The sequence below is a fragment of the Neopsephotus bourkii genome, unplaced genomic scaffold (assembly GCF_033783945.1).
Source record: "Neopsephotus bourkii isolate Nb327-2 ecotype Australia unplaced genomic scaffold, CSIRO-AGI_Nbou_v1 NB_1760, whole genome shotgun sequence".
Lineage (NCBI taxonomy): Eukaryota > Metazoa > Chordata > Aves > Psittaciformes > Psittacidae > Neopsephotus > Neopsephotus bourkii.
Genome location: NW_026902234.1, coordinates 3,277,486 through 3,304,007, shown reverse-complemented (window position 1 = coordinate 3,304,007; position 26,522 = coordinate 3,277,486). Strand labels below are relative to the sequence as shown.

Here is a 26,522-nt window from a genome sequence, read left to right as displayed (position 1 = left end):
GTTCACTGCCTGGTGGTGGGGCTTGTGATGGTGGTCCTGTGTGATGGGGAATTTGCTGAGATGATATGAGTCCTCTGGTGCAGAAGACTGGAGAAGTCCTGACGAAATACAGCTCTCTCCCCAACCTCCTGTCCTTCAAGGGCTCCCTGTCTTTGGCAGAGCATGGAAACTGCTACAAAACAGTGGGATAAAATTACTTTGCAATTACATTCATTTAAGTAATTTCAAATATGCCTGAAGCTCCCACAGATGAACGTCGACTCTTTGCTATATGATTTGTCAGGCAGAAAGTGTCATAAGAGATATCTGGTCCCAGTCCACCAGAATATCCCCAAACTAATGACCTCGTCAGGTCGTTAGTATTTCTTTTGAACACACAACCCCCCTTAAAGCCTGATAGGAATGTTGGTAAGGCTAATCATTATTACCCTTTTGCAAACAAGAAAATGAGCCTTAGGGGCTATTTTTATTGTGATTTGATGGAACATTAATCAGCATTCTGAAGAAGAGACATATTTGAATGTCCCAGGATGAATATATTTATTCTTCAGTGTGTATGATGCTTTTTTTTTCTCCCCAAAATCTCTCTCAGCTTGATGCTCTAATGCTCACAGTATGCAGCTCCCATTCATTACCTGTACAGGGAGCTAATGCAATACCGCAGCATCACTGTCTTTGAAGAGCACCAAAGATGCTAATAATTAAAAGCATAAAGCGCATTCTCGCTGGTACTTTCCTCTTGTTCCTTCCTGGGTTTCAATCTTCGCACAGCAGATGAGGCACAGTCCTCAGAGGATGGAGAGCAGCTTGGCAGCAGTGTGGCTGCTGTCACACTGCCAGCATGCAGGGGTGATGCCCTGCGGGGTATGCCAGCGCCTGCTCGCCTACTTCTTCATGCTGTTGGTTTTCGGAGAGTGTTCACACCTCAGGAGTGGTGTCAGAGCAAAGCTGCAGGAGAGCCCCACTCCCGAGAGGCTCATATTGTCCCTCAACCCCCAAAACAGGGCTACTTGCCTGGGTTTCAGTCCTAAATGTATACATTTCTGGTTAAATAGCTAGGCACTTATTTCAGTGTGATTTCATCCAGGTCTGCAACCTTTTCAAGCCCCTGGTGTGATTGCCAGTTGCCCTTTGGGTCATGTGTAACTTGTGTTCTTTGCCCCAGCCCTGAGCACTGCCCCAGCATTCCTTGAGGATGGACCCTAAGCTGCAAGTGTCTGGAGAAGGGCATGTCTTCGTTTAACCCTTCATCAAGCCTCAGAGCTAGGGTCACAGGGAAAAATTTCTGTACTTGGTATTTCAGCATCCTCAGAAGCTGAAGTACCCCCAAGACCCTGCAGGGCAACTGTTGCCAGCCATTGGCAATGCTCACCCTCATCCCCAATCTACCAGACCTCAGAGCAGCCCAAAGGGCACATGCACCCCTCCAAGCCAATTTTCACCCACCCCTTGCCGCTGTGATGAAGGACACCCCTCAGCTTTGGCTGATTTTGGCTGTGCCTGCTTGTCTGCCCGGTCATGGAGCCATACTGATGCTGAGATGGAGGCAGACCTGATCCCCACACAGAGCCGTATGCCAGCAGCAGATCACCTCCCCAGCACCATCATCCTAGCTGTGGCTGGCATTCCACACCCAACCCTGGTGATCCCAAGCAGGGTGAAGAAAGCATCTATCTGCTGCCGCTTCATACATCTGCTGAATTGTATTTTTTAATCTCTCAAGATAATAGCTTAATAGTTAGCAGAGTTGTCATGACTTTTACAAAGATGGTGGGAAAACTCCACTAAAACCCAAGTATTTAAAGGGCAACTTTTGTGCCATTTCAGATCTCACAAGAACAAATGGAAGGAGCAATTACAGCCCAAAGCAAAAACAGAAGTTTTTCAAACTTTCCAAAAAAAGAATTAATAAGACGAGCATAGCAGTAAAGAACATCAAGAGTTAACAGTCCCAGTGTGGCAAAAGTTTATTTAATCCTACTCTAAACAAGCACTATAACAAATCCTTGTTGGGAATGAATGATCTCTCACATGTAGCTTAGAATAATCAAATTTTGATTTAAAATACCAAAATAGGTCACATGTTCTAGGCTCTTCTAGAAGAAATTCAAACTGTCCGGTCCAATTTCATTTTTTATTTGTAACATTTTACAGACGAATAAATGTGTTCTTTACATAAAACGCGCTTGCCCCATTCCAGCCAGGAATGTGCATTTGCCAGAGAGTTACAGACTCTTAAATGTTGACATATTCTGCTCCAGTAGCTCTGCTGTGCTCTGATAGAAGGGATATTGTTGTATATAGAAAGATACTGTTTCGGCACCTCTTCCCCTTGTTTTTGGCCTACTTTCTTCAAATTTCCTCTTAGCACAGGCTTCAAAGGCAAAGTAGCGGCTGAAGAGCATAAGACGTTGGGTCATAAGTACGTCTAAGGCAATGCTGATCTGTTCCCAGTCAGCACCTGGAGTTTCCTTCCTTGTTTCTGGATCTGATTGAACAGGGTGGCTTCGGAAAAAAAAACAGTCAATCTTTTTGCCTTGGTTTCCTCTTACCAACTGAATAAGGATAACCGTGGGTTTGTTTACTTTTGACCTCTTAGGGTGTTGGGAAATGTACCTACGCAGAGCTCTCTCACTAGAAAACAGGGTGCCAGAATACAGCCAAGTAGTAAATTGGTACCTGTCTTGATAGGATGTGTCCTATTTCATACTAGTCAATGATCCTGGTAATAAGGAGAGTAGATACTTGTGCTTTGGTGTTCAGCTAGAAGGAATAGTCAGAGAAAGTAGCAACAAGAGGATTCTGGCAGACCTTTTGTAAACTCCTCATTCTTCCCTGGCAGTGCTTTAAATTGCATATAAACTTCAAGCATGAGACATTTATGCAAATATTCAGTGAGGACTGTTTGCTGCATCTTTGGAATGGTAAAACCTTTTCTGCCATTACTGTGAAGATAGTAATACACTGAAAAATACAGCATGAATTCTTTAGATTAATAAAGACTGTTGGAGATAGTCCAAAGGTTTATAGAACTTCTGGAAAGTTATTTACATATTTTAAAGGTCTTTATTGTCACTTTCCTATATTTAGTCTATTTTATTCAGTATTTTCATCAGCCTTCTCTGCTGTCTTCAGTGCACTAAAAATATTTAAGTGCCTGATAAACCATGTAGATCTGAAGCATTTTCTTTTATCAGTAAAAAAATCATTTGCCTTGAAGATAATATAGTGGACTAAATTGATTGCTGATGAAACTGATTTCACTAGAGTGACACTGATGATGAAGCTAACCCAATACATTCAGTTTAGGAGATCCACTTCTGACCATTAACATTGTTACTACTAAATTTTATTCTTTAGAAGTCACGTGTCATCCCTTGTATATATCTTTTAAAATGCATATTGCATAATATAGGCACAATATTTGCTTGCAAATTATTTGCAGTTGTACTAAATTAACATGTTATTATCTGTAGGGCTTATACTTACTTAAATATCAGATAATTACCCACTGCTTTGTCAATATTAAGTCCTGCATATTTGATTTCCATACCCAAAAGTACATCTGAAATAATGAATAAGGACTGTTTTGATTAGATTTGATCTGACATCAAGTAATAACAAATTAAATGATGCCATTTTTCAAAGGTGGAGGCCATAGGTAGATCCTTAGGATACTACGTAGAATTCAGTTCTTGGGAACTCAGTATCAGATAATTGTAAATTCCAAACATACAAACCAACCAAACAGCTCTATAAATCTCAGATTTGAGCAAGTTATGGTCTTAACTCCAGTCTCATTTGGGGAGAAAAAAAAATAAAAAAAGAAAGAAAAAAAATAAAGAAGCAACTCCTTAAATTTCAGTCATGTAAAAATCTGAGAATCCATATCCTGCGTGCTTGGTTCATACCAGCACTTGGTCACAACACCACTATGGTATAGAATTTTTGGATGGCACTCTGACAGCTGATGACAGAAAAAAAAAAAAACTCATAGAAAGCTTAAATGAACAACCAATGGGTGGGAAAATGAAATAAGACAGTATGTTTTGTGGATGCACATGAAACTCAAAACAAGGCTATTTTCAGTATTTCACCAAATGAAGCTGAATTAGCTTCTGAGTCAGCATGGGTAGTTGATTTTTATTTTTATTTTTATTTTATTTTTTAACAGAATAAAAAATCATATGGGTCAACTAAAACCATAAAAGAAATGTGGTGTTCACTTTCTCAGTGAAAGGAAAAAAATATATTTGGGGCTAATAGTTTCAGTTAGGTTACCTCACCCCAGAAAGTGCTTGGGAAGCCTTGCTACAGCACTAGATAAAAACATATTTCAAAAAAATGTTTTTGAAAGAAGAAAATGAAAGCTTTTCATAAATGATCACTTTACATAGAAATTAAACATTTTTAGTTATTTAGGGAAAAGCAAAACTCAACATCTAGCAGTTCACAAGCATTTTGGCCAGTCCTCACGTTGCTCTTGATGGCTGAATTGTTAGAAAATTCCACTGAGCTCTAAATCCCTCACACAAGACTCCAGTTAGAGCCACACTCGAGCTTTTGTGAAAAATGGTTGTCAACATTTTTCTCAAGATGATTCAACATTTCCAAAGATTTAGGATGGCAGAGAGCATTATCAGACATCATTTAAACTTCCAAATGGTTACTTTTTACAGGGTGGTTGTGGTAGTTAGCAGCTGGGTGGTAGAACTTGGCAATCAGAATACAATTGTGTCTAATTCATTTTTATACGCTACTCCTATTAGTTAAAAAAGGATATTTCTTTGCAAGCAACATTATAGCTCTGACATACGATTTTTGAATATGACTTTTTCTCAGAAACTGCCAGCATGGTACTGCCGGCATGCCAACCTTGTGTCCAGGAGGAAATTTAAGAGCAGTGATAAAATGAGAGGCAAAAATAGAAGCCCTTCTTGCAAACAGGGGTTTGTAATAGATATTCTGACACAATATGAATGATGAGGGGTAGAAAATTCATAATGGTGTGTAGAAGTGCACCACACACTCTGTGCATAGAAGGCTGACCTATAACTCATAAGATAGTGTGTGTCGAGTGAGTTATGAGAGTTGTTCCCCGGTGTATATTTTAAAAGAGACATTAGAAAGGAGACACAGTGTGGTTTACTGTTTAAAAGCTAACTTCATGGTTTTGTTCAAAAAGTGTCTTTCAAGAAAAAATACATTCTTTTTTTTTCTTTTTGGTGGTGGTTATGATGATGTTGTTGGTGGTGGGTTTTTGTTTGTTTTTTTTTTTTTGTTTTAATACATAAATATATATATATATATATATATATATTGCAGTCCAGGTGGTGTATTTCTGCACAGCACATGCAGGATCTCCATGCTGGGGGAAAAGCCTTTCCCCTCTCAAAGAGCAGCCCTCAGTTGATTACTTCAGCTGTTGCAATGTCCAAAGGAGACTATTTCTTAAGGAAGAGGAATTTCCCATTTTGACTCCTAGAAAGGGTTATCTCAAATGAAAACAAGCTGGGCAGAAGTGCTTGCTGCCATCAGACCCCAGGGCAGCTGAGGGTCTGTGCCAGGAAGCCCACAGACAACTCAAGCACACTCTTTCATTGGAGCTGCATAATGCAATTTGAATTAATGGGATCCCTTATGAGCAACCACCCCTTCAGTGCAGCTCCACATGAAGCAAAGGAAAAGTCTGACCACTGCAGACTGCACATTTTCCTTCCCCAAGCAGTGAAGTCCATGGCCACATGCTTGCCCCATGTGCCAGGACCTATCTCCAGCTGCCATGTCCCTACAGCACCTCTGCCCCAAGCCATGGCACCACCTGAGCAACCCCTTCCCTCCCTCAGCCCATCCACAGGAAAACCTGGCAACTCCTCCTGTATTTTGGTGGGTCTGTTATCCGTTCAGAGATGACTGCCATGCAGGGTTATCTTATGCCCTTTCAGCATCTTGGGGTCTCACCAAAAGCAGAGAGAATACTGTCACTAACGCACCATCTCCTAATAAGTTTGTTAGGATGGTGAGCTTAATAAAAATGCTGGAAATACCCTGGCCATGGAGGTAGCCCCTTCGGAAGCAGCACTGCCTCTTACTTGGAGACTAGCACATGAGGTGCTCTTCTTCATAATGATCAGCAGTCTATTTGCCCCATGGGGCAGAATGCTGCCTGGCATTTTGGCCAAAAGCTTTGGTTTCCTTTTGTAGTCTGCCATATAAAGAAAAATAAAATGTGTTTTTCCCTGTGCCTAGCTTGGCTGCACATGAAAGGCACTGAGAAACCTGCTCATGGGAGAGGTTTAAGCTCGTTCCTGCAGAAATTTGAGGGCTGGAAATTTTGACAAAAATCACAGCATCCCCTACATATTTAATGCACAGAACCCTACAGCTCGCTTCTCAGAATCGACCTGGCTATACATGAGCTTTTGGGTCTTTCTGCCCCTTGTTTCCTTTTTCTTTTCTCCCTCTTGCCACACACTGCATTAATTATTTGACAATATATTCTGACATTGTATTATTTCAACAATAGCAGAATGTAATGGCATGTAATTAGGGGCTGGAACATAATAACAGTATGAAGATGATTTTGGCAATGAGATTTTCTTTAATTAAAATTTCATTATTGAAAAACTGTTGTGCTATTGCCCTTTCCAGTGTGTGTGAGCAACAGTGTCTGTGAGTGAAATGGATGACCCCCCAGGGATGGATAGCGTGGTTTGCCACCCCTTGTTCCCTGGTTGTGTACTCTCTGCTCTTCTATACTGTGAGAACCTATGAGTGCACAATATATTTTAAAGTCTCCTGAAAGTGTTTATTTTACACTGCAAGGCAGGGTTGTTTTTGTTTAGGGGGTGTCTGTCAAACAGCTGGGGTTGTGAGGAGCCTGTTGCACCATAGACCTGTCAATTTGCTATATTTTATACTCGCAGCCCCTATCTTTAAATGAAATGGTATACTCCCTTTCACAGTAGCCAACTGGGTTCTTGTCTGTTTATTTGCTTGTTTTCATCATTTTTTCTCCATCTAGTCAAATAAACCTGTGAATTCAGTGTGTACACTATGAAACCTGGTCCAAAACTATACTGTCTCCTTCCTGACAGAGCTGACAGAGAGTATAATCACTTGTATTGTCCAGAGTACTGTTTACATAGAGGAGCAATAAATACCTGTTGAAATTTTTACTGGAGGCCTCCCAGATGGATGGTTCATTTATTATTACAGACAGGGTTTCATTTACTTAGTTATTAAAAGAAGCAGGTTGCTACAGCCCATTTATAACTATATTAAAACTAAATGAAGCTATAAGTATTGAAGACGGGACTGAGTAAAATACATACAGTGGCTTTTCAAGAAACAGCTAGGAAAAGTATATAAAAGGAAATACTGAAAACTTTGGGGGTCCTGGTATGTCTTTCACAACCATGCTGCTTCTGGCTGGAGCTTGGGAGATTATGAAGGAGGTATAGCTCCCATATGTTCCTGTCCCACAGCTCAGTGCCATACATATATACTCTGTAGTAGCCACTCTGCATCTGCCTGTCAGCCACGTGACATTGGGAGGCACTAAATTAGCATGTTCATACCCTCCTCTACCCTTTATTGACACAGAGTGCTTCAACTGAGGATATATAATCATCTTTTTCTTTATCCCAGAGCCAGAATATCATTGAGTATCAACCCCAGTTACAGGAGGGGTTGGACCGGCTCCATCAGCACCAATCTGTAAAACAAAGGCAAATTCATTAGGTGGATACCAGAGGTCTTAGTTTTGAAGGTATCACCAGAGGTCCAGCCTAGTCAGCCATGAAATTAAGATGAACGTTGTGTATGGTCTTTGTGGCACTTTTTTAGCACTGAGGACATTGCACCAGACATAGTCACCCAGCTGAATAAAGATAAATTGCTTACTGGATGCGAAGCACGTTGTTACCTGGAGCGTGATTTTATTTTGTCCAAGCTAGACAAATAAAGGAGAGTCCCAGTAAGGAAAGGATGGTGTCTCCAAGTGGAAGAAATTGTTGGCCAGAAATCGATGGGGTAGAAAAACCTAGAAATAAGGAAGTTTGGAATTTTTTAAGCAGAGCTTGTTAGGCTAGCAAGAGACTGCATTTTTACAATCAAGAGAAAAACCAACTTTGCTGAAAGCTATCTCAGCTTCAGTGGTGAAGTAAAAGTAGCATTTAGAAATGAAAAAGCAATCTGTACAATAGAGATGAAATATAAAATATATGCAATATGAAAGGGAAGAGAACAATCAATCTAAAAGAGAAATTATAAAATACTGAAGATGGATAAAAAGAATAGAGTATACCAAGGGAAAGTTCAAGGACAGTGAGAACAAGGGTTTTCTTAAGATATATAAAGAACAACAATAAATTCCAGCAGTAGTGCCTTATTAGCTGGAAATATTAAAGCCATTAATAATATTAGAGTCAATAAATATTTTTTAATATCAGAAAAAGCAGGGTGCCTTCCTAGTAGATAGGCAGGAAGCCAAACCGTGTCTAGAGACAATAAAATATTTAAAATCAGTTACTCGTGATAAAAGTGTCCATAAAACTCAAATCTTCCATGCTACCATGTAGCCATGAAAGCCACTGGTTAGCAAAATCTGAGGGTCATTTGTGGTGTACCTTGAAATGGGGGGCAAATGCTGGGAGATAGCTAATGCTGTGCAACACACCAAAATGCTAAGAAGGAAAGTTTATCTACTGGTTGCCTGCTGCCTCCTACTGCACACAAAGTTTGGGGGGAGCCCAAATGGGGTTCCCTCAATGCCACTAAGGAACTTCAGGATAAGAGCATAGTTATGTTGTTATTTATGTTTTACTTTCAAGGAAACAAATGTAAGTTTTTATTTAACCAAAGCTGATTTCATTCTGTGAGGAGCTGGCAACTAGGATGTGGTAGGAAATCATATTAACCGATGGTAAAACTCTGTAGAGGATGACAGCAAAAGAAACAGTGAGGATGGAGCAGGTTGTCAGATTGTCTGAAGGATTTCATAATCCAGCCTCACTTAAACAAGGAGACATGAAAGAAACCAGCACACAGTTGTATATCCCAGAACAAGGAATGTCCTCCTGACTCCATTTTTAAGTGGGAATCTATCCTGGGAAGCTGCAACTGTGAAAGCGCTGGAGAGATGGATATACAAGACACTTTTCATTTTGGTGTAGCAAAGTAATTTCTAGCCTGAACAATCTCATTTTCCTTGGCCAGCCAGCAAGATAGAGATATAAACCACTGCGGACTTGGGCATGAATGTTGCTAATTGAATGGTCAGAGTTATACAGATGATTGCAGTCATCTACAAGGGAGTGCAAGAATACAAATGTCTGGGACAATGACTCCAGCATGAGGACAGATGCTTGTAATGCTAGGGATTAGGCAGAAAGAGGCTATTTGTAAGGAAATAATCACTGAGTACAAAATCAGATGCTGCACCTTCAGCAGGGAGACTTGGCGGTGGCAGTCCTCTCTCAGACGCATTAGATTGCTCAAGATTTCTGCCACAACAACTGACACTCAAGGCAATAGTGCATTCATGCTCTCATTTCATTTCACATTTGAAATTAATATTTTGTAGATGGCAGCCTACAATTGCTAGGAAATCGGGGGGGAGGGAGAGCATCAGTAAATAAATAACTGCTAATCACACCCAGAGAGCCTGGGGGGAGCAGGGGCAGAGAGGCAAGAAATGCTTTGGAAAACTGTGAGAGGCATGTTTAAAACTTTTATTCCCCAAATGTGTTTCCTTCTATCACAGATCATGATTAGCCATGAAACTGTGGTAATTCCTCAGAGTGACTGGACTACTTAGGTGGGTGCTTAAGGTGTGAGCTGCCAGTATGTCGCTCACCACCCTTCCCTCTCTCTGAGGGGAACACTGCATGCATTTTTAGGTGACCTCCTTGCACAAGAATTGAGCTTACATGGGTTCATTTCCCTGCTTTTGTGAAGAATGTCTCCCATTTTTCAGCATATAATCTGGGTCTTTCTGTCCAAGCGTCATTCTCAGGAAGCACTGTGGACTGTAAGGCATTTTCTTGACACCTTGTCAAGGAGTTAGGAAATTTAGGGTATAATTCAATTGCATTTGTTCTCCGTTTCTTTAAAGGGGGGAAACATTAGCAGGGCAAACCCCCACTCACCAGGGCAGCTGCTGCAGAGGAAACCTTAATTTCAACTTCTGCTCGTAGGAAAGAGTGATGGCTGTATCTCTCGGAGAGGAATGCCTTGCATTTCTAATGAGACCATCAGTGTAATGGGAATTTAGCAGAGCATTTAGCCAGTTTAAATGGTTTTGGAGAGCCATGTGGACCAGCTTAGATGGATTCAAGCCAAGGACAGAAATCTTTTCCTTCAGAGCATCTATTTTTTATTGAATTGCTAATTCTATTTGTATAGACTGAGTCCGTTTTTCAGGCATTTAAATTCGATACTCTGGAATTAAATCTCACATTGATATATATGCTTCATTCCAGCATTAAGTACATTAATATTTCACCAGCCTGATTTTACTGGCCTTCTCCCCCTGTTTTTAATTAGATTTGATGGTATTCTATATAACCGTGTTTTCCTGCATGTTTCTGTGTAGCGGAATTTGCACAAACTGTTTGTGGAGGGGGGTTTACAACTTAAACATCATACATTCAAAGTGAATTCTAGATGCTGCAAGCAGTGCTTGCAGAGGTCTTACAAGCCTGTTGAAAGCTCTATTACAGCATTTATAAAGTATCCCCTTGATCTACTTGTTTACCTCAATCCATAAGCTTTTGACTTTATTTCGTATAAAACACAAATAAATACTACACTTTTCAGATAATATAAATGCATGAGCTTTTTTAAATTGAAGCATTTGCCTCAGTTATAGCACTAAACTGAAAAATAATCTCAGCAATCAGAATCTAATTAATTAAAAATTACTACTGTATAAAACAGCTACTCTCAGATTTAGGATTAGTAAACAAAGCTATTTGAAATACCTGTTTTGGCTGTAGGTAAGCAGCAAACATAACTGGCCATCTGTTATGTGCAAGTAACCAAGGCAATAGCAACAACATTAGTTTCCCTTTTCTCTTTTTTTATGAGAAAGGAAACGTGTTCATCTGTTTCTTATGAATTCTTAGTGTTTCTTATGAATTCTTAGTATTTCTTAGCAGGCAAATTTTCCCTTGCGTTTCTCTTCTAGAAAACAACCAAAGACAGCCAGAAACCAAAGGTACATTTGTCTTATTGGCGCTTAAGTCGCGTTACTTACGTGAGCATTCCTAGCTGAAATAATCCCAGTAACATAAGGGCACAGTCTGGATAGGAACAGCAGATTCCCACCTGGCATTCTCTCTCATTTTGCTGGGAACAAGAGTTAAAGGTCTTGCAGTGTTGTGCCTCCAGGAAGGTTTTGTTTTGGTTTTCTACATCATGAAGTAATGCTTTTCTTCTCCTACAACAGCGCATCAGTTGTGACTTGAAACATCTGGAGACAGCCTGAGAACCATCTAGCATGCTGCTACTTAGAATAGTACCTATTTTCTTTCTGGGCTTCTGGCAATATTGAAATTAATGTCCAGTTCTTGAAAGGTCTCTGTGCATTTATGGGAAGGAAAATAAAATGTCAGTATTGTCCATTAAAAAATAAGATGATTTTCCAAAACCAGTCTCATTCACCAAAACCAAGTGAAACATTGTGGTGGTACAAACTCGAAGGAACACTTAGTTATCTGATTTTCATATTTCATCACAACTTTTTGCTTTGTGGGGTTCCTCTTCAACTAAAATCAAAGTATTTTTCCACTACTGAAGTTCCTTTCCTACATAATGAGCAGAAATCACAAAAGTCCATAACAAACATGGTATTCTGACTGAGATGCTGTCTAGCATGAAAATGGAACAATATACTTGATCAGATTAACACATTCATGAGATCTTTCACAAATTGCAAAGATGGTGGCTTCTGAATTTATTTAAATGACAATTGCAACATACACATATTTGCGCCCCGGGCTTGCAAACCGTTGCCATATTCTCTCCTAAAGCATTAGTGTTAATGATTTAATTACTATCAATATTTTCTTCTTTCCCATCTCGATTTTTTTCATTTTAATTATCAAAATTATCATGAAGACCATATCTCATATAGTAGCTTAGACCACCAGAGGGATGCAAGGAGGAGTTTCTCCCTCATTTTCATAACCTCTCTTGAAAATCTTCAGGGTCTCTTCTCTTGTCATTTGATTTATTTGCCAGAAGAGGATCTCTCTAATCACAAAAGAAAACCACAGAGGCATTTTTTTGAGAGTTTTATGCCTCCGTAAGTAATTTGCAAGGAGGAATTTGTTGGGGAAGGGGGAAAGGAGGATAGAATCCATTAGACCAAGGAATGCGAAATGTATCAGAGGTTAAAGTAAACAGCAAGGTGTTAAGTCTGCTGCTTCTTTCATGCGCACCAGCAGCTGCGAAGACTTGTGGGTCTGTGTCTTCATCCTGTAAGAAAATCCATATCCTGCTAAGTAGGACCAAGCTGGAAGGGTCTCAGACTGGCATCAGATATTAAAAGTTGCACCTGATTCCCAACTGGCTATTGAAGACCTGATTCCCAACTGGCTATTGAAGACCATCGCCACTAGACACCATACCATCCACAATCCTCATCCAAATCCACAGCCTTTACCCAGGAGCTCCTTCTCCTACAGCTCTTTCAAAACTCAAAATCTTTGATCTGGGCCCTGGCTCTACCCTCACACTTGAAAGCTGATGTTGCTTCCCAGAGGGGAAACTAGACGTCTTCCTGCTATCCCCTGGACTTTGGTTGGTGCTGTACATGATCCTTGCTTGGGACTTGACTTTCCAGCAAGAACAAATCAGGGAAAAAGACAGACAGATGAAAGAGTGAAGTTGCAAGTCTCAACCTGACCATTCCCTTTGAGCAAGGTAGTTCCTGGGAAGCCTGTAACGCCCTCCCTTCCAAAACCCTGGGTACTTTTGACCAGGAGCATCTTCTGGCCCTGTGACATGATGGGGTGAGCAGGGTCCCTCTGCAGTGACCCTCATGGTCACCCCACCTCAGTAGCCTGCTGAACCAATACAGTGAGCAGCCCCCACATAAAACAGATCAGGCTTTCTGATGAGCTATGTAGGAGATTTGGACATGCAGTCACATTGAAATTTGCAGATGTTGGATATCGATGCCCTCCAGAAGTCTAGTAACCCCTCACCCTCTTCCTTTCCCATTGTAAATGAGTGGCCCAGCACCCCAGACTGCAACCCCTTAATTGGCTACTGGAGAAGGAAACCAGGTGGCTTGCTGAGGCATTTCTCAATATCCCAAACTCAAACTCATCCTCATTTCCTTTCAATTTGTCTCTACCTGTCACATTCTTTGCAGAGAAAGGAGCAAACACATTAATTAGAGTGCAGTGAGCGGTCCATCCAAGCATCCCACCCCTCGCTGCCTCCACGACGTTGCAGAGATTTCACTAAAAATGTGTAATTAGGTTCTGCAAAGTGACTGCCTGACCGCATGTGCTCTTTTCAAGCGCAGAAGCCCTTATGTGGTGGTGTGTGCTTTTCAGAGCTGCATCAAGTACCATTTCCTTTTTCTAGCTTTTGTTTACAAAGTTATATTTACTCATCTTCTTACCAGTGCCCAAGCACATCAAAGCCAAGTCCATTCCAAAAAATCCTAAAGCCCATGAACGATGTCACTTCCTGGCCTCAGTTTTGCATATTCTGAAAAAGGTGTTACAGAAAATAGCTATAGATAGGCTGTGTTGAAAAGGCTGTATTTGCACATGGCCTTATGTATGTGTTCATCTGTTCATCCTTGTACTAGTTTGCAAGAATATGTAAAGAAATTTCATCCTGAACATGGGTTGATTTAAATATGACCTGAAGTTCTGTGCTAACATAGGGTGTACCAAAGCTCCTTCTGTGCTGAATCTGTGCCAAAGTGCTTTTAGATAAATTACAAATTAATGCCTCTCTTTAGCTTAAAGTGTTTTTCTTCTCTGTTGCCTATCTTCAAGTGGGGTCTGTTGGTCTAGATATGGACTTCTTTTTGAAATCATTATTGTGATGGTGGAAATGAATTGTTGAGGAGAAGCGTTCCTCAAAAGCACCCAGGCTCAAAACTGATCTAGCTTACTGCAAACTGGAGCCCCTATAACACAAATACCTCCTTGTCACCCAGGCCATGCTTCAGCCTGGGCTGTGAGAGTTGCTTCATGTTAGTGAGTCTCCTAGTCCAGGACTGCTGGCAGGTGAAGCTGAAGCCAGCAGTGGCAGTGTGTCCTGCTCCGGCTGTAGCTTTATAGATCAGGTCTCAGGGCCTCAGCTGACAATGAAATCAGTGAAGACGTTTAGGCTTGGAGGCTATACCTGCACAGCTCCTGACTTTACAAGGTAGACCTCTACACTGGCAAGCTGTCTTAACCTGATGCCTGATCCTTATGACAAATACATGGATCAAGCAGGCCAGATCCCACTCAGGGGAAAAAAAGCAAGCAAGTAAGCAAGCATTTTATGATGACCTGTTTTTTCCTATCCCCAGCATTAGGAGATAGTTTGTACTCTGTCGGTAGTTCCAAAAGGGGCCATGAGCCCCAGGGAAGCAGTGCTTTTCTTGGAGAGCAGCGCTTCTGAAATGAGAAACAGACAGGAAAAATATAGACAGGCTAAAACATGCAAGCAAGGAGAGGCTAATAGACCATCTCTCTCTGTTTAAATCACAATGAGTGTAGATTTCATCACATTTAATCACATAGTGGCCAGTTCCAGATCTGAGATTTCTATTTTCAAGCACTATTTTCTCAGGGATGCCCTGAAAAGATCAAACTTTTTCAGTTTGAGCAACTGCTAAGACTGTTTGGCTCCCTGGGATCCAAAGCCAATGTGGATCTTGCAATGTTTACAGGAAGCTTTGTTTCTCTGATGTATTTTAGCTCCTAGGAGTTATATCCTGTCAGTCATACCTGTCCCATTTGCTCACTTCTCAGCAGGGCTTGTTAGCTTGGATGGTAGCTGCATTGATACAGCCACTGAGTTTTTGCTGACTCGGGAGATGACAGAGAAAGCTTTTTCCTGCCTGTGGACATATTTCCAGATAAAACACAAGCAAGTCTTGCTTTGAGATTGTTAAGTTCCCCTAACTCAATGGGTGTCTTATATATTTGAGGTGTCTGCATTGCAATGCGATATGTTGGTTTTACAGAGGAAAAATCTTGGCACAAGTAGAAGGAAATGTGGGGGAATAGCAAGACAAGAGTCTTTAAGAGATGAACTAGTGGGAATTTCTGCTCTGACCTTGAATCCTATTCCTACACACCTACGTTCCCCAAAAGGTGCTGTGGAGAAACAGGGAAGCAGCTGTGATGGCAGCAACAGACAGGCACTGTGTGTATAGTGAGGAGCTGAGGAGAGGGTGGTTATGCTCCGTGCTCTTTTAAGACACAGCACACCGGGTAGCCCATGTAAGTGTCACGCTTTTCAGGCATACTCTTGGAAGATCTAGGCACAAGTGCAAGGAGGTGGTTTAGAAATTACTACATATGTCTTCCTGAGATATTTACACTCCAGGGACCACCCACGTCATAGGATGCGTTTGAATTGCTCACCAAGCTTTCTGCCGGAGTCAAGATGAAATTGCAGATTCTCTTTTCCCAAAATGCAAGAAAAATTAGCAACTTTCTGAATTATTATTACTATTACAGAGGCGTTTTTTAAAAAATAGGTGCCATTCTTGAAGACCTTTTAAGCTCTGGGGGAAATCTTTCCACCTCTTCAACTCCCTTAACTGCTGGTTACTTAACCCCACCGTGTAAAAAAAGAATGCCTGGAGGTAAAAACAAGCTCCTCTTTTTTGTGAGCCAGTTTAAGCAAGTTGATGAAAGGATATGGGAAGGGAGGATGAAATCCCCATTAGGGAAGAAGCCTTATTTTTTACATTTATGTGACAGTGAAATCCTTGTGGATTCTTCTGTGCACTGAGACAATATATTTTGGTTTTAATTGTTTCAGTCAATGTCAATTTTATATCAAACATGCAATAAAGTAAAAATGGCCTTTGGGAAACATCACTGAATCTATTTTGTGCTGCAGTACTGCCAGTGTAAATATCTACTTCTGTTTTGTAAGCTGAAAGCCAAAAGGAGCAAAATTTTCCTTTCAGAGAGACTACTGACCTGTCAGCATCAAAAATATTATTTTTAGCATACAAAAATTGTTTTTCAGTGATTGTAATAACAAGAATCTTTGCAAAATCCATTATTACTCTAGTAAACATTTTCCCTTGGGCAGTAATAGTAGGAAATGAATTAAGAAGTTGGTTGGTAGCAACTGGATAAGAAAAAATTATGAAGAATCACAGCTACAGTTTCTGGGATAAAATATATTTTCTTTTTTCTTTAAATTATTAAATGTTTACAGTAGCTCAGAGGAAAACATCAAATCTGGAGCATTTTTGTAAATTATAATTTATTTTACTGCTTGCTTTCCAGAATGCTAGAAGATGACCTCAAGTTAAGCAGCGATGAAGAAGAGAATGACCAGGTAAGAACCATTCAACTAACATGTCACTTGTAGCATGTTTCATGTGGAAACTGAGCTACTGCAAATATTTTGCTAATGCTTTTCAAAACATACATAAAGGTTATCAAAATACATGGCAGTACTGTAACTGGAGTAACAGATGTTGCTGCTCAGAGCCAGCCCGTGTGTGCTAACTGCTGGATTGGTGGGGAACAGTCTGCAGTGCTCTTGATTTATTACCTTGATGTGACCCAGAAGGTTTTTGTGTCAGCCTCTTCCTGATTTGATTTGTTTTGTTCTAAAGAGCAGCCAAGGAAGGGAGAATCAGGAATTCTGGATTAAGGGTTCAGGTCAAACTTTACAGTCATGAGCTGGCCCCCAAGGATTAGCAGCTGGGATACTTTCCTTCTTACCTGCCTAGAGCCTCACCAGCATTGCCCCAGTCCTCACCTCTCCCCTGAGCATTTTCAGTCCTGTCTCTGTGTGGCCCATGTGTGCCAAGAAAGCTGAAGACAGATGAAAGAAAACCTTAACTGTGCATTTGGTTCACTCCATAACAGAGCAATTAGGGCACTTGCCTGAGTTTTAATGAGTGCCTCATTTCCAAGCAGAGTTATGCCATACTCTCTCCTCCTCAGAATACTGTCAGAGGAGATTGGGTTGGGGATGAGAGGGAAGGAGCCTCTTCCCTTTCTCTTGTACCAAAAATGCATGTCCTGTGCCTTCAACAGAGCATATGAGGGAAGTACTGCCCCTGGTTGCATCTCACAGATGGATCCAGACTTGGATGTAACAGGGTTTCAAATAAGATTATTTCAGTGAGGGGTCACTGGAGCTATCTAGGCTTCTGAAATTCAGGATCTTAGACAAATAATTCTAGGTATGTAGGCAGGAAGCTCTTTCAGGGTTTTCTTTAACTCTTGTTATTAGAACTCTCTATTTTACAATATATTCCAAACAACAGGTAAATCAAAACCTTTTAATATTTATACTACACCATTATTTCATCTATTTTGAGGAAAGCTTCTTGGTGTTCAGAAGATTCAGGACATAAATTCAATTATTTACATATTTATACAATTTCTTTTTGTTTAATGTATTTCATCCTGAAATACTTCACATTTAATTACTCTTCCTGCTTGTCTAGATAGTTTAAAGTACAGTGCATAGACAGCATAGGGCAAACTAAAGTGAGGGACAGAAAGTATGTCTGAAGAATAACAATAGCACACCAAAAGGGAGGAGCCAGGGATCAGGAGAGACAGCTTGTCCTTCAGGTTGGAAAGGAGATGGATGTGAGTATGAAACAGTCTGGCAGAGCCAGAGAGCTGAAATTCAGGTTTGCTTCATAGCAAGCAGAAAAGGACATGTGAAAATGTTTATCATGTGGGAGATAACATTAGTAGGTTTAAGTGGAGAAGGGATCATGGAAAAGGGCTTCTGATTGGGCATACACACGTGGTACCTTCAGTTTAGTGTTAGCACTTACAACTGTTAACATCTTTCGTGCACTTGACTTGTTCAGTATTATGTGTGCTACATGAGGTCTTCACTGAGTAAGCAGAGTTTTAAAGTACAGCTGATATAGCCTGGGTCTTTCACCCCAGTGCTCAAACAAGCTTTGCAGAGCCAAGACAGAGTTTGCTGCATGCTCAGCAAAGAGCAGAGCTGAGACCCCTTACTCACTTCTAATCATCACGGGCCCTAGCATGAGCAACCATCAGCAATTACTTGTGATTTGGTCCCTGTTCCTAGTCACTTCTTTCTCTAACTTGACTGTACAGATAAAAATCTCCTGGAAGCACAGGCTGGCTCCTGCTATATAAAATGCTTTGTAGAACCTCAGCTGAGATGTGAAGATTTGCCTAACAAGCAATCCTAGATAAATATGCCTGCCAGATAAACAAAACACTACATTTCCATCTTCCTAGTAGGAAATAGGTTCCAAAAAAAGAATAACACAGGTCCTCTCTGCCAATAAATTCACAGGTTATAACATGGACATGTGCTAAATATCAGTGGGAGAACCCATGTCATTTTACTTCTCCATTCAGAGGCTCTCTAATCCCAGATCTCCTCCTAAGCTTGAGAACAGGAAAGAAAGAAAGCAAAGATGAAGGGATAGGAACAGTACGTGAGTGATTCCTAGATATTTCTTATGTAAGTAACTGACCTTTGAGCAATCAAACTCATTTAGGTAATCCAATCTCTCAAAGAGCTGAAGGTGATTTGTATGAGAACTGTGAAACTTTTTATTCTGATAATTCCTGAACTGGGAATTTTAGGGGAAAGATTCTGAAAACTTTGGAGGAGATTTTTTTTCCTGTTGAAAACCTCCAAGCAGCGACTGGAAAGTTTCTGAAGTGGTGCAAAGGGGGACAGGTGCCTCTGTGCTCCCAGAGCTGGAATCTGCAGGGCTGTGACTGACCCAGGGAATGTGAGCCATAGATGATGAAGGCCAGATGCAAGACAGAGGCATGATTAAGAGCTTTGGGACCACAGTGGGCAAGGCATTCCCATCCCTTCCCTTCACATTAGCAATTAAGGTAGTGAGATTCACAGACCCAGGAGAGGCAAAAGAGACGGAGTTTGAGCTGAGTGTGTGTGCACCCACAGTAATTACATTATCCACACATATTAGTCTCTTAATTTTAATTACATAAATGTATTTTTCTTCTTTAATGAGCATAGTTTATCCATTTAAACTCATCGTTTCAATTTTACAGGCAGTGATCATAAGATCAAATATGCAGAAGGAAAATTTCCTGTTGGCATATTTTACATCACACAGATTGAAGAAAATGTACTTTTTAATCCCCAATCAATATCTGAAGAGCATGCAATTAACAGATACCAAGGTAGTTAACACAAATCTGCAAGTTAAAGAGCCAATTCATTTTGATTTATAACACATAGAGTAATATTTTCATCATCGTCTCTCCCCGAAAGCATCTGAAGCTTTGTAGCATGAAGATGTCAAAATTGTATTTAAGATTGTTCGGAGTACTGAAGTGTAGTGGTTATTGCCTTTTGATTCCTTGAAGTGTGGCATAGCACATGAAACAGTCCCCATTTTAATACCCTGCTCTTCTCCATAGAGGTCACTGGATAACTTAAATCAGCCTTGGGTGGAATATTAAAAGGAGATTGTCAGCTGTAATATGATCAATTCTCTTTTTTCCCACCTACTTGTCCTTTTACAACATGAAAATTTTGTAATAGAAAGTAGTTCTTTTAAGGAGAAAAAGATCTCTGGCATCATTTGTGCAATTCTTGTCAATCAATAGCCAAATAAATTAACTGACTGGTAGGCATACATGGAATAATAATCTAACATATTTTTGCAACCCAAGTCTGCTTCCTCATATGCATTTTTTCTGCGCGGGATCAGGTTGGTTGCCGCTGAAGTTTTGTGGCTGTGAAAATTTATTACCCACAGAGTCAATCTGCATTCTGGCTGCCAAGTCTGAATAAATAGAGTCATTGTGCTTGTCTGGAATATGTAACCAAAGTTCACCGAGTCAGCTTGACTTTCACATCCCATGGGATTCATAAAAGCCAACACCCTGGTATGTGCTCTTGATTCCTGCCAAAATTTTGTAAAATTGTATAAACAGGAGTTGAAGAAGCAATAAGAACACACTCTCAGGGCTCTGCACTCCAGATCCTGCTGTATCTTGAAAGGAAAGCCCCAGTTTTAGTACTTTTTGTTTGCTCTAAATAATTGCATGACTATCTCCCTGCACCAGTAGGTAAATGCAGGGGCTGAAGACACCCTCCATGCACAGTACACAGGGAGGCAGTGAACAATCCCCTTGGGTTCATTAATTTTGCTCATGTGCCCTGCACCAAAAGAAGAGGGAAGGCAGCGTTTGCCTGCAAGTGGCTGCCTGCCTTAAGAAGGGACAGGGACAGGCTGGCCTGCAGGGTCTGAGTGATGTGAGCGAAACCAGCCGCTCTGCAGGCAAGCCAAGGCAAACAGAAAGCCATGGCCTTTCACAGGCTACCCCGGGGGAAGAACAGCCTCGAGAAAGTTCACTAGGAACAACTTCAGTGTGATAAAATAATAGTCTCAGCATCCTGGTCTGGCTCACCACCCAAAGTTCCACAGGGTGAAAGCAGCCCACCCAGCCTGTGTCTTCCCAGGGGTCCTGGGGCTGCCACCCACCCATAGCAACCTGGGGACAGGCAGGGTGGGCTGCTGGCCCTGGGGGAGCTGTGCGTGCTCCATCATCGCCCTCACCATGGCTGAGATAGAAAATTTGATGACAATTCGAGTTACAAACATACATCCATAGATGTGTATGCTTCCTTCCCATCGTGTATGTGCTTAGGGATGACACGGCTCAGCACTGGAAATGAATATTTCTGGCAGGACTCTCTGCAGTGTAGACATATAGGACCAGCCAAACCCACCCCACTGTTGCAACAGAACAAAAGTTTGTCTACGTAGCCAATGGCAGTGTGGCCAGGTCCCTAAGTAAATAGCATTAGGAAATTATTTAATTTTTCTAGTCATAAAATCATGTTTTGTTTCCTCAGTGGTAGCCAGAAACAAGTGAGAAAGGATGTATGTAAAGACAATCTTTTTAATAAGATGTAGGACTTTTCCCTCTTACTTTTGGATATGGACTGACAACAAATAAAAAGATAAAAATTATCCTGGAATGAATGGGCATGCATCCACCTTCTTCCAGAAGGAATAATTTCTAGCAGAGTCGCTATAAGCACTACTCCAGCATATGAAATGCAGAATATTACAGCTAATCTGAAGCCGTCTGTAATGAATTTTGAAGTAAACTGAAAAGGGTCAAAGTGGCTACGAGCTTTCTTTGCAGAAGACCTCCTCTGTTAGGACAGTGCTTTCTGAAGTCAAAGATCAGCCAAGCAGACAGTAGAGTCATGTACCTATAGAGAGAAAAGTTATATTGGGCAAATTATAACTCTCCACTGCATAGCCCTGTTGATCATGAGAACTATTTTTAGGCAGTACTAATTGCATTCACATATGCAGTGTCCAAATATTTTAGCCACATTAAGTAATTTTCATGTTGTGCCCCCTTTTATTCACCTCTTCATCAGTGCAATAGATGGTGCTTGATCAGAAGGAAAAATGAGTGAAAAAGGAGATGAGAACACTCAGCCCTGAAAAAAACCACAAAGGCCACAAATTAATTTCTCTCTCAAAAAATACCCTGATAAACTTGGATGGGAAAAGAAAAATCTTTCTGATGAGAAGTTTCTCGCTCCGCTGAGCATAGGAAACTTATTTCACGAAGCCTGGCCACGTGAATTCTGACTGCAATCAAAACTGCACAAAGCAGAGATAAGCAGAAGTGGAAAAATTAAGTTTTGGGTTAAGGAATGGCTGGAACCTCAGGTGGTTTTGTACTCAATCCAAATGCTCTGCTTAGCCCTGTGTCTCTGTAGCATGAGTGCATTTTTAGACTGGAGGAATAGCCACTGTAACCGCCTTACTTAACTCAGGCTGAGTCTATTATTTCCCGTGTATTAAAAAAGCAATCCTTTTGGTATCCAACTTAACTAAAATCCAGAGTAAGATTTAAGCCAGCTGAGTCAAGCTTTTTTTGTGGTTTGCCAGCTCTGATTTTAAAATCTCTGTGACATCTAAATTTGCACTTCCACAAGGCATGACAAGAAGACCAAGATTGCCTCACTGAAACTGTCAGATGAAACAAAACAAGAGCTCAGTCTTGTCCTGCCAAACTTGGCTCACATCACTGCCTATCTTACAAAATCAGATTCAATGTCTGGCAGGCAGGATCAAGCTCTAAATTTGAATGCCACCACCATGAATGACAGTGAAAAAGGTTAGAGATCAGCTTGGCTCTTGGACATGCACAAGATGTGGGGAAATTCAAACACGGCACTCTGATCCCCATGTTCCTGAACAGCAAACCTCTAAAAATAGTCTGGAAAATAAAACTGAAGTACAAGGGCATCTTCCTTGTCTCTTCATATGGATTCTAGGACTAAGCTAAGTTTTAGCTCTAGTAAATCTCCAAAGCCTGCCCTTTTCCTCTGGTATCACCTTTTCCAAGCCTAACAGATTTTATTGCTATAACTTCCTTAACCCCATCTTGTTGAAATCTTTGCTTAGTTTGGTTTTTTTTTCCCCTTCTGAACTGGCATTGCTGTATGAATATCTGCTTTGACTGTCATGGGAACATATCCCAGTGCAGTCAATTCAGCAGTGTTGGATAATTTGGGGCATAAAGAAGGATTAGGTTCCATATCTCCAGGCTGGCTTTTCTTTGTCCCTGTCTGTCATGAGCCCTTCAGCCCATGCACCTCTGCTCCAGCTGAGGAGAGCCCTCACTGTGCCTGAGCCTTCACCCCACTCGTGTGGCCACAATGAGTCTTTTTGCCTTCAGGAAAATTCATTTCAGTGCGCTTGTAAGAGAACAGTTAAATAACCAGGAGTCACAAATAATTTAGAGCACAAATTACTGTCGTTTGTAATATTGCAGCTATTGGAAGCTGTAAGAAGAGAACATACCCTGCTTGTGTATCTCTCACACGTTTGCACACACACAAACATGGACTCCCAGGCTCGCTAGGAGCTGCCTGTTGCTCTCTGCAAGGCAGAAGATCAAGCTCACTCCTCTCCCCTTGGCAGTTCAGCTCAGGCTGGTGTGGTGTCAGCATGAAAAGCTGTGGGAAGGAGATGTGCATAGAGATGGATGACAGCAGAAACAGAGAAAGAGGCAGCTGAGAGCATGTCAGGAAAGAAAAGGAACATGAAAAGGGAAAGGGATTAGGGGAATAAGAAAGGAAATTAATGACGAAATTGGGGAGGGGGGGGACACCTTATAAAGGAAATAGCAACTGTATTAGAACATGACAAGAAATAAGGAAAAGAGCCAGCAGCCAATCCATCAAAACTAGCATTTAAGAAATACAGACTGTGAAACCATTGCTACAATTTCTCCTTCACCTAGGATGAAGTCTCTTTCCTCTGAAGTCAGCAGGAGTTTAGCCACTGATTTCAATCAGCCTAGGATGTTATCCCCCTGTCTTTTTTCGTATTTCCTAGCACAGTCAAAGCAGACACTTGGGTAGTAGCAAAAGCATCATAGTCTACATAGCACCTCCCTAGGCAGAGTTACCACTGTTTGGGGAATTTAGACTTTTATTTCCCCTATTTTCACATATACAGGGTTTTGGGATAATTTTACTTTAAGTTCTGAGCTTTTTGTCTTCCCAATAAGTCTTGTAAAGCCTGTGGCACAACACTGAATATTTTTGTAAGCAGCACTGTAACCAAGTTACCTTTTCTTGAATAAGGAGGCTACTTCCATGGAGACAGAGGAGGTGACCACAGCTTCACTTGCAGTGACTGAGACCTTTCTCCAGTGTCGTCGTGAAATAACCATTTTATTCATGTTAAGTACCATGGATTTTGCTTCTGCTCATCTCCACTGAACAAGATCAAAGTTGACTCATCTGTGTTGAAACTCTGCATGGTTGTTGAGGCCAGACTGCAGGAGAAATCTGAACAGATGCAGGACAGAAAACTCAGCATTTACAGATCTATAAAATTCTCTGTATGGTTAATACCCATGCTGATTATACAGTAATTTGGAGATCCAAATCACTTAACAAGTATTAACTACTGAATACAATGCCCCTGAGAGGTATTTAGGTAGAGCTAAGCAAGAATTATTATCTCTGTAGAACTGACAGGGAGACTGAGACTGAGATGTGGCTTGTTTGAAGCCACATGGCAAGTCAGTTACAAAGCCAGGATTAGCACTTGAGTCTTTCACTCGCAGGTGCCATGTTCAAGTCACTAGACTGTGCTGCCCCTGAAGATTAATAAGGATTAATAGGCAAAGCAGAGGAGAAAGAACAATGTATGCCAGAAGTACAATAATGAAACTCCAGGGTGAAAAATGAATACTGAGGTGTTGAAAGGCCTGGAGAAATCATGAAATCCAGAAAGAGTTTTATAGTTTCTTAAAAGATGTGGCTCTGATGATAACCAACTCCAAGAGGGGAAGGAAGGGAGACCCTTTCAAGTCTTACAGCCTGTAAATTTTAAATAAATACCAACTGGACAGTGAAAATCACATTCATACATTTATATTGCAAATTTACAGAGAAACACTCAAGCTGCGCTTTACAAGTGATTCTAAATCCCTCAGACAGCCACTTTGGAAGGCAATCCTCAAACAAAGCCCCTAGGAACAGTGAGAAGTACAGAATAATGCAGTGAGAGAAGGCACTTTAGGAATCATTTATGATAAATTCTCTGACCTGAGCTCCTCAGGCAACTCCTTGTGGCCACAAGACACTCACAGGCATTTAAACAGGGCAACTCTGTAGATGCGAGAGGGTTTCATTACTTCTGGTTTGAGCCCTCATGAGAGCACCACTGCAACACTGCAGCTGTACACTCTTCAAGGAGAACACTGAAAACTGAAGAGGTTTTCAAGACGAAGGATGCCTAACACATTTGGAAAACATGCCTTAGGGTGAAAGATATCCACCCAATGAACTGTGAGAAGCTGTGCTGGTGACTAGCTGGGTCACAGTCTATAAACACCCACACAGGAGAGGAGCTGAGAGGCTGGAAAGCAGCTCTTTCTCATAGGCAAAGGTATAATTTCCAGCAGAAGATGGTGCCTATAAACAGAGCTGGAATAAACTCACGTCTTAACACGTAAAGTGAAAAATCGTGCGTGTGGTTGGACTGAGCTGCGTTCACCATAAGTGGATTATCCACAAGTTGTGCTCTAGGTCCACAACAGCTCCCAGATCTGAAGCAGGAGAAAATCTTTGGAGAGTCCTGTGGCCCAAGTTATGGCATGAAGTCAGGTTGTACCCTTCACATAATTTTCTTCCTGGCTTCACTAGTTTAGGAATAAATTTCATTTAAGCTAAAGACAAACAAGACCTTAGGAAATTAAAACAGAATCAACATGGAAGATGTATGAAGAGTGAAACGTGAAAGAAGACATATAAAAGTATTTGCTCTGGTCTGGCTCCCACATGGCAGTATATAGTAATGACACCTTACCTTAACCCTGGCTTAGAAACAGTGCATCTACAGCTCACTAACCGCAGTCCAGTACAAAGTGGCATCCAGCAGCATGGGTGGTTGCTAATATGGGAGATGCTGACTTAGGACATAAATGGCTCACTCTGTAGTTCCAAGGCAGCACCTATCACCTTAGGAAGACAAACAAGCTGCTCTGGAAGCAATGCAGTTTATTCATGCACAGGTAGTACATGTTGTTAAACTGTCACCAAAGAAATGGTTCAAATTCTCACCTTGTGTACACCTGTGCCACCTCAGGACAGTCTCTGGCGTAACTCGTGTAACTCCATACAATTGCTGTAACAGAGCTCTCTCATGATAACAGTGATTAATCCACAGGACAGGAAAAATGGAAAGCAAAATGCCTGAATCTGCCAAGGGTCAATTTATTGGCTTTTATTTGCCAAAGCATGTCATGGTTGAGGTATAGGAAAATGCATCCATAGTCAGCCTGCAGTGCCTCCAAGACACTCTTCCAAGCCCAGCAGAACATTCTTCGGTAGTTCTCAATTGCTTCTCAATTGCAATCCAAAAATGCCTGCAAGCCCAGCAGTTTATGAAGCAATCATTTTCCGAACAGATTAAAAAAAAAAAAAAAAAAAGAGGGATTTCTGGGGACACTCTTAGTGTTCCTGTATCTCCAGCTCAATAGCTGTATTCAACCCGTTCTGCTCACTGCTCAGTCCCAATTACAACGAGCTAGCTCGCTGCTCAGTCCCAATTACAATGAAAGTATTTAATTTCCTCTTTGATTTCCATTCCACAACAGATTGCAACTTGTGACACTTCAAGTAATTTTGGTAGCTCGTTTAACACACACTGAAACCTGAATATCTGCTGATTATGTTCCCAGGCTCTGGCTCATTGCAATAAAGGATGGAGAAAGGAGATGCAATCTCTTGAGATTGAGAACCTGACCATGATTACTGCTGGC

At 41.1% G+C, this 26,522-nt stretch overlaps 1 protein-coding gene across 4 annotated transcripts in view; it reads left to right on the top strand.

Moving 5' to 3' along the window:
* AFF3 (ALF transcription elongation factor 3) overlaps window positions 1-26,522 on the top strand; it is a 318,864-nt gene that overhangs the window by 214,595 nt on the left and 77,747 nt on the right. For all 4 annotated transcript variants that reach the window (XM_061377693.1, XM_061377692.1, XM_061377691.1 and 1 more), the window contains one exon: window positions 16,494-16,545. In XM_061377693.1, the coding sequence (XP_061233677.1) occupies window positions 16,494-16,545 (52 nt within the window). The remainder of the gene's footprint in view (window positions 1-16,493; window positions 16,546-26,522) is intronic.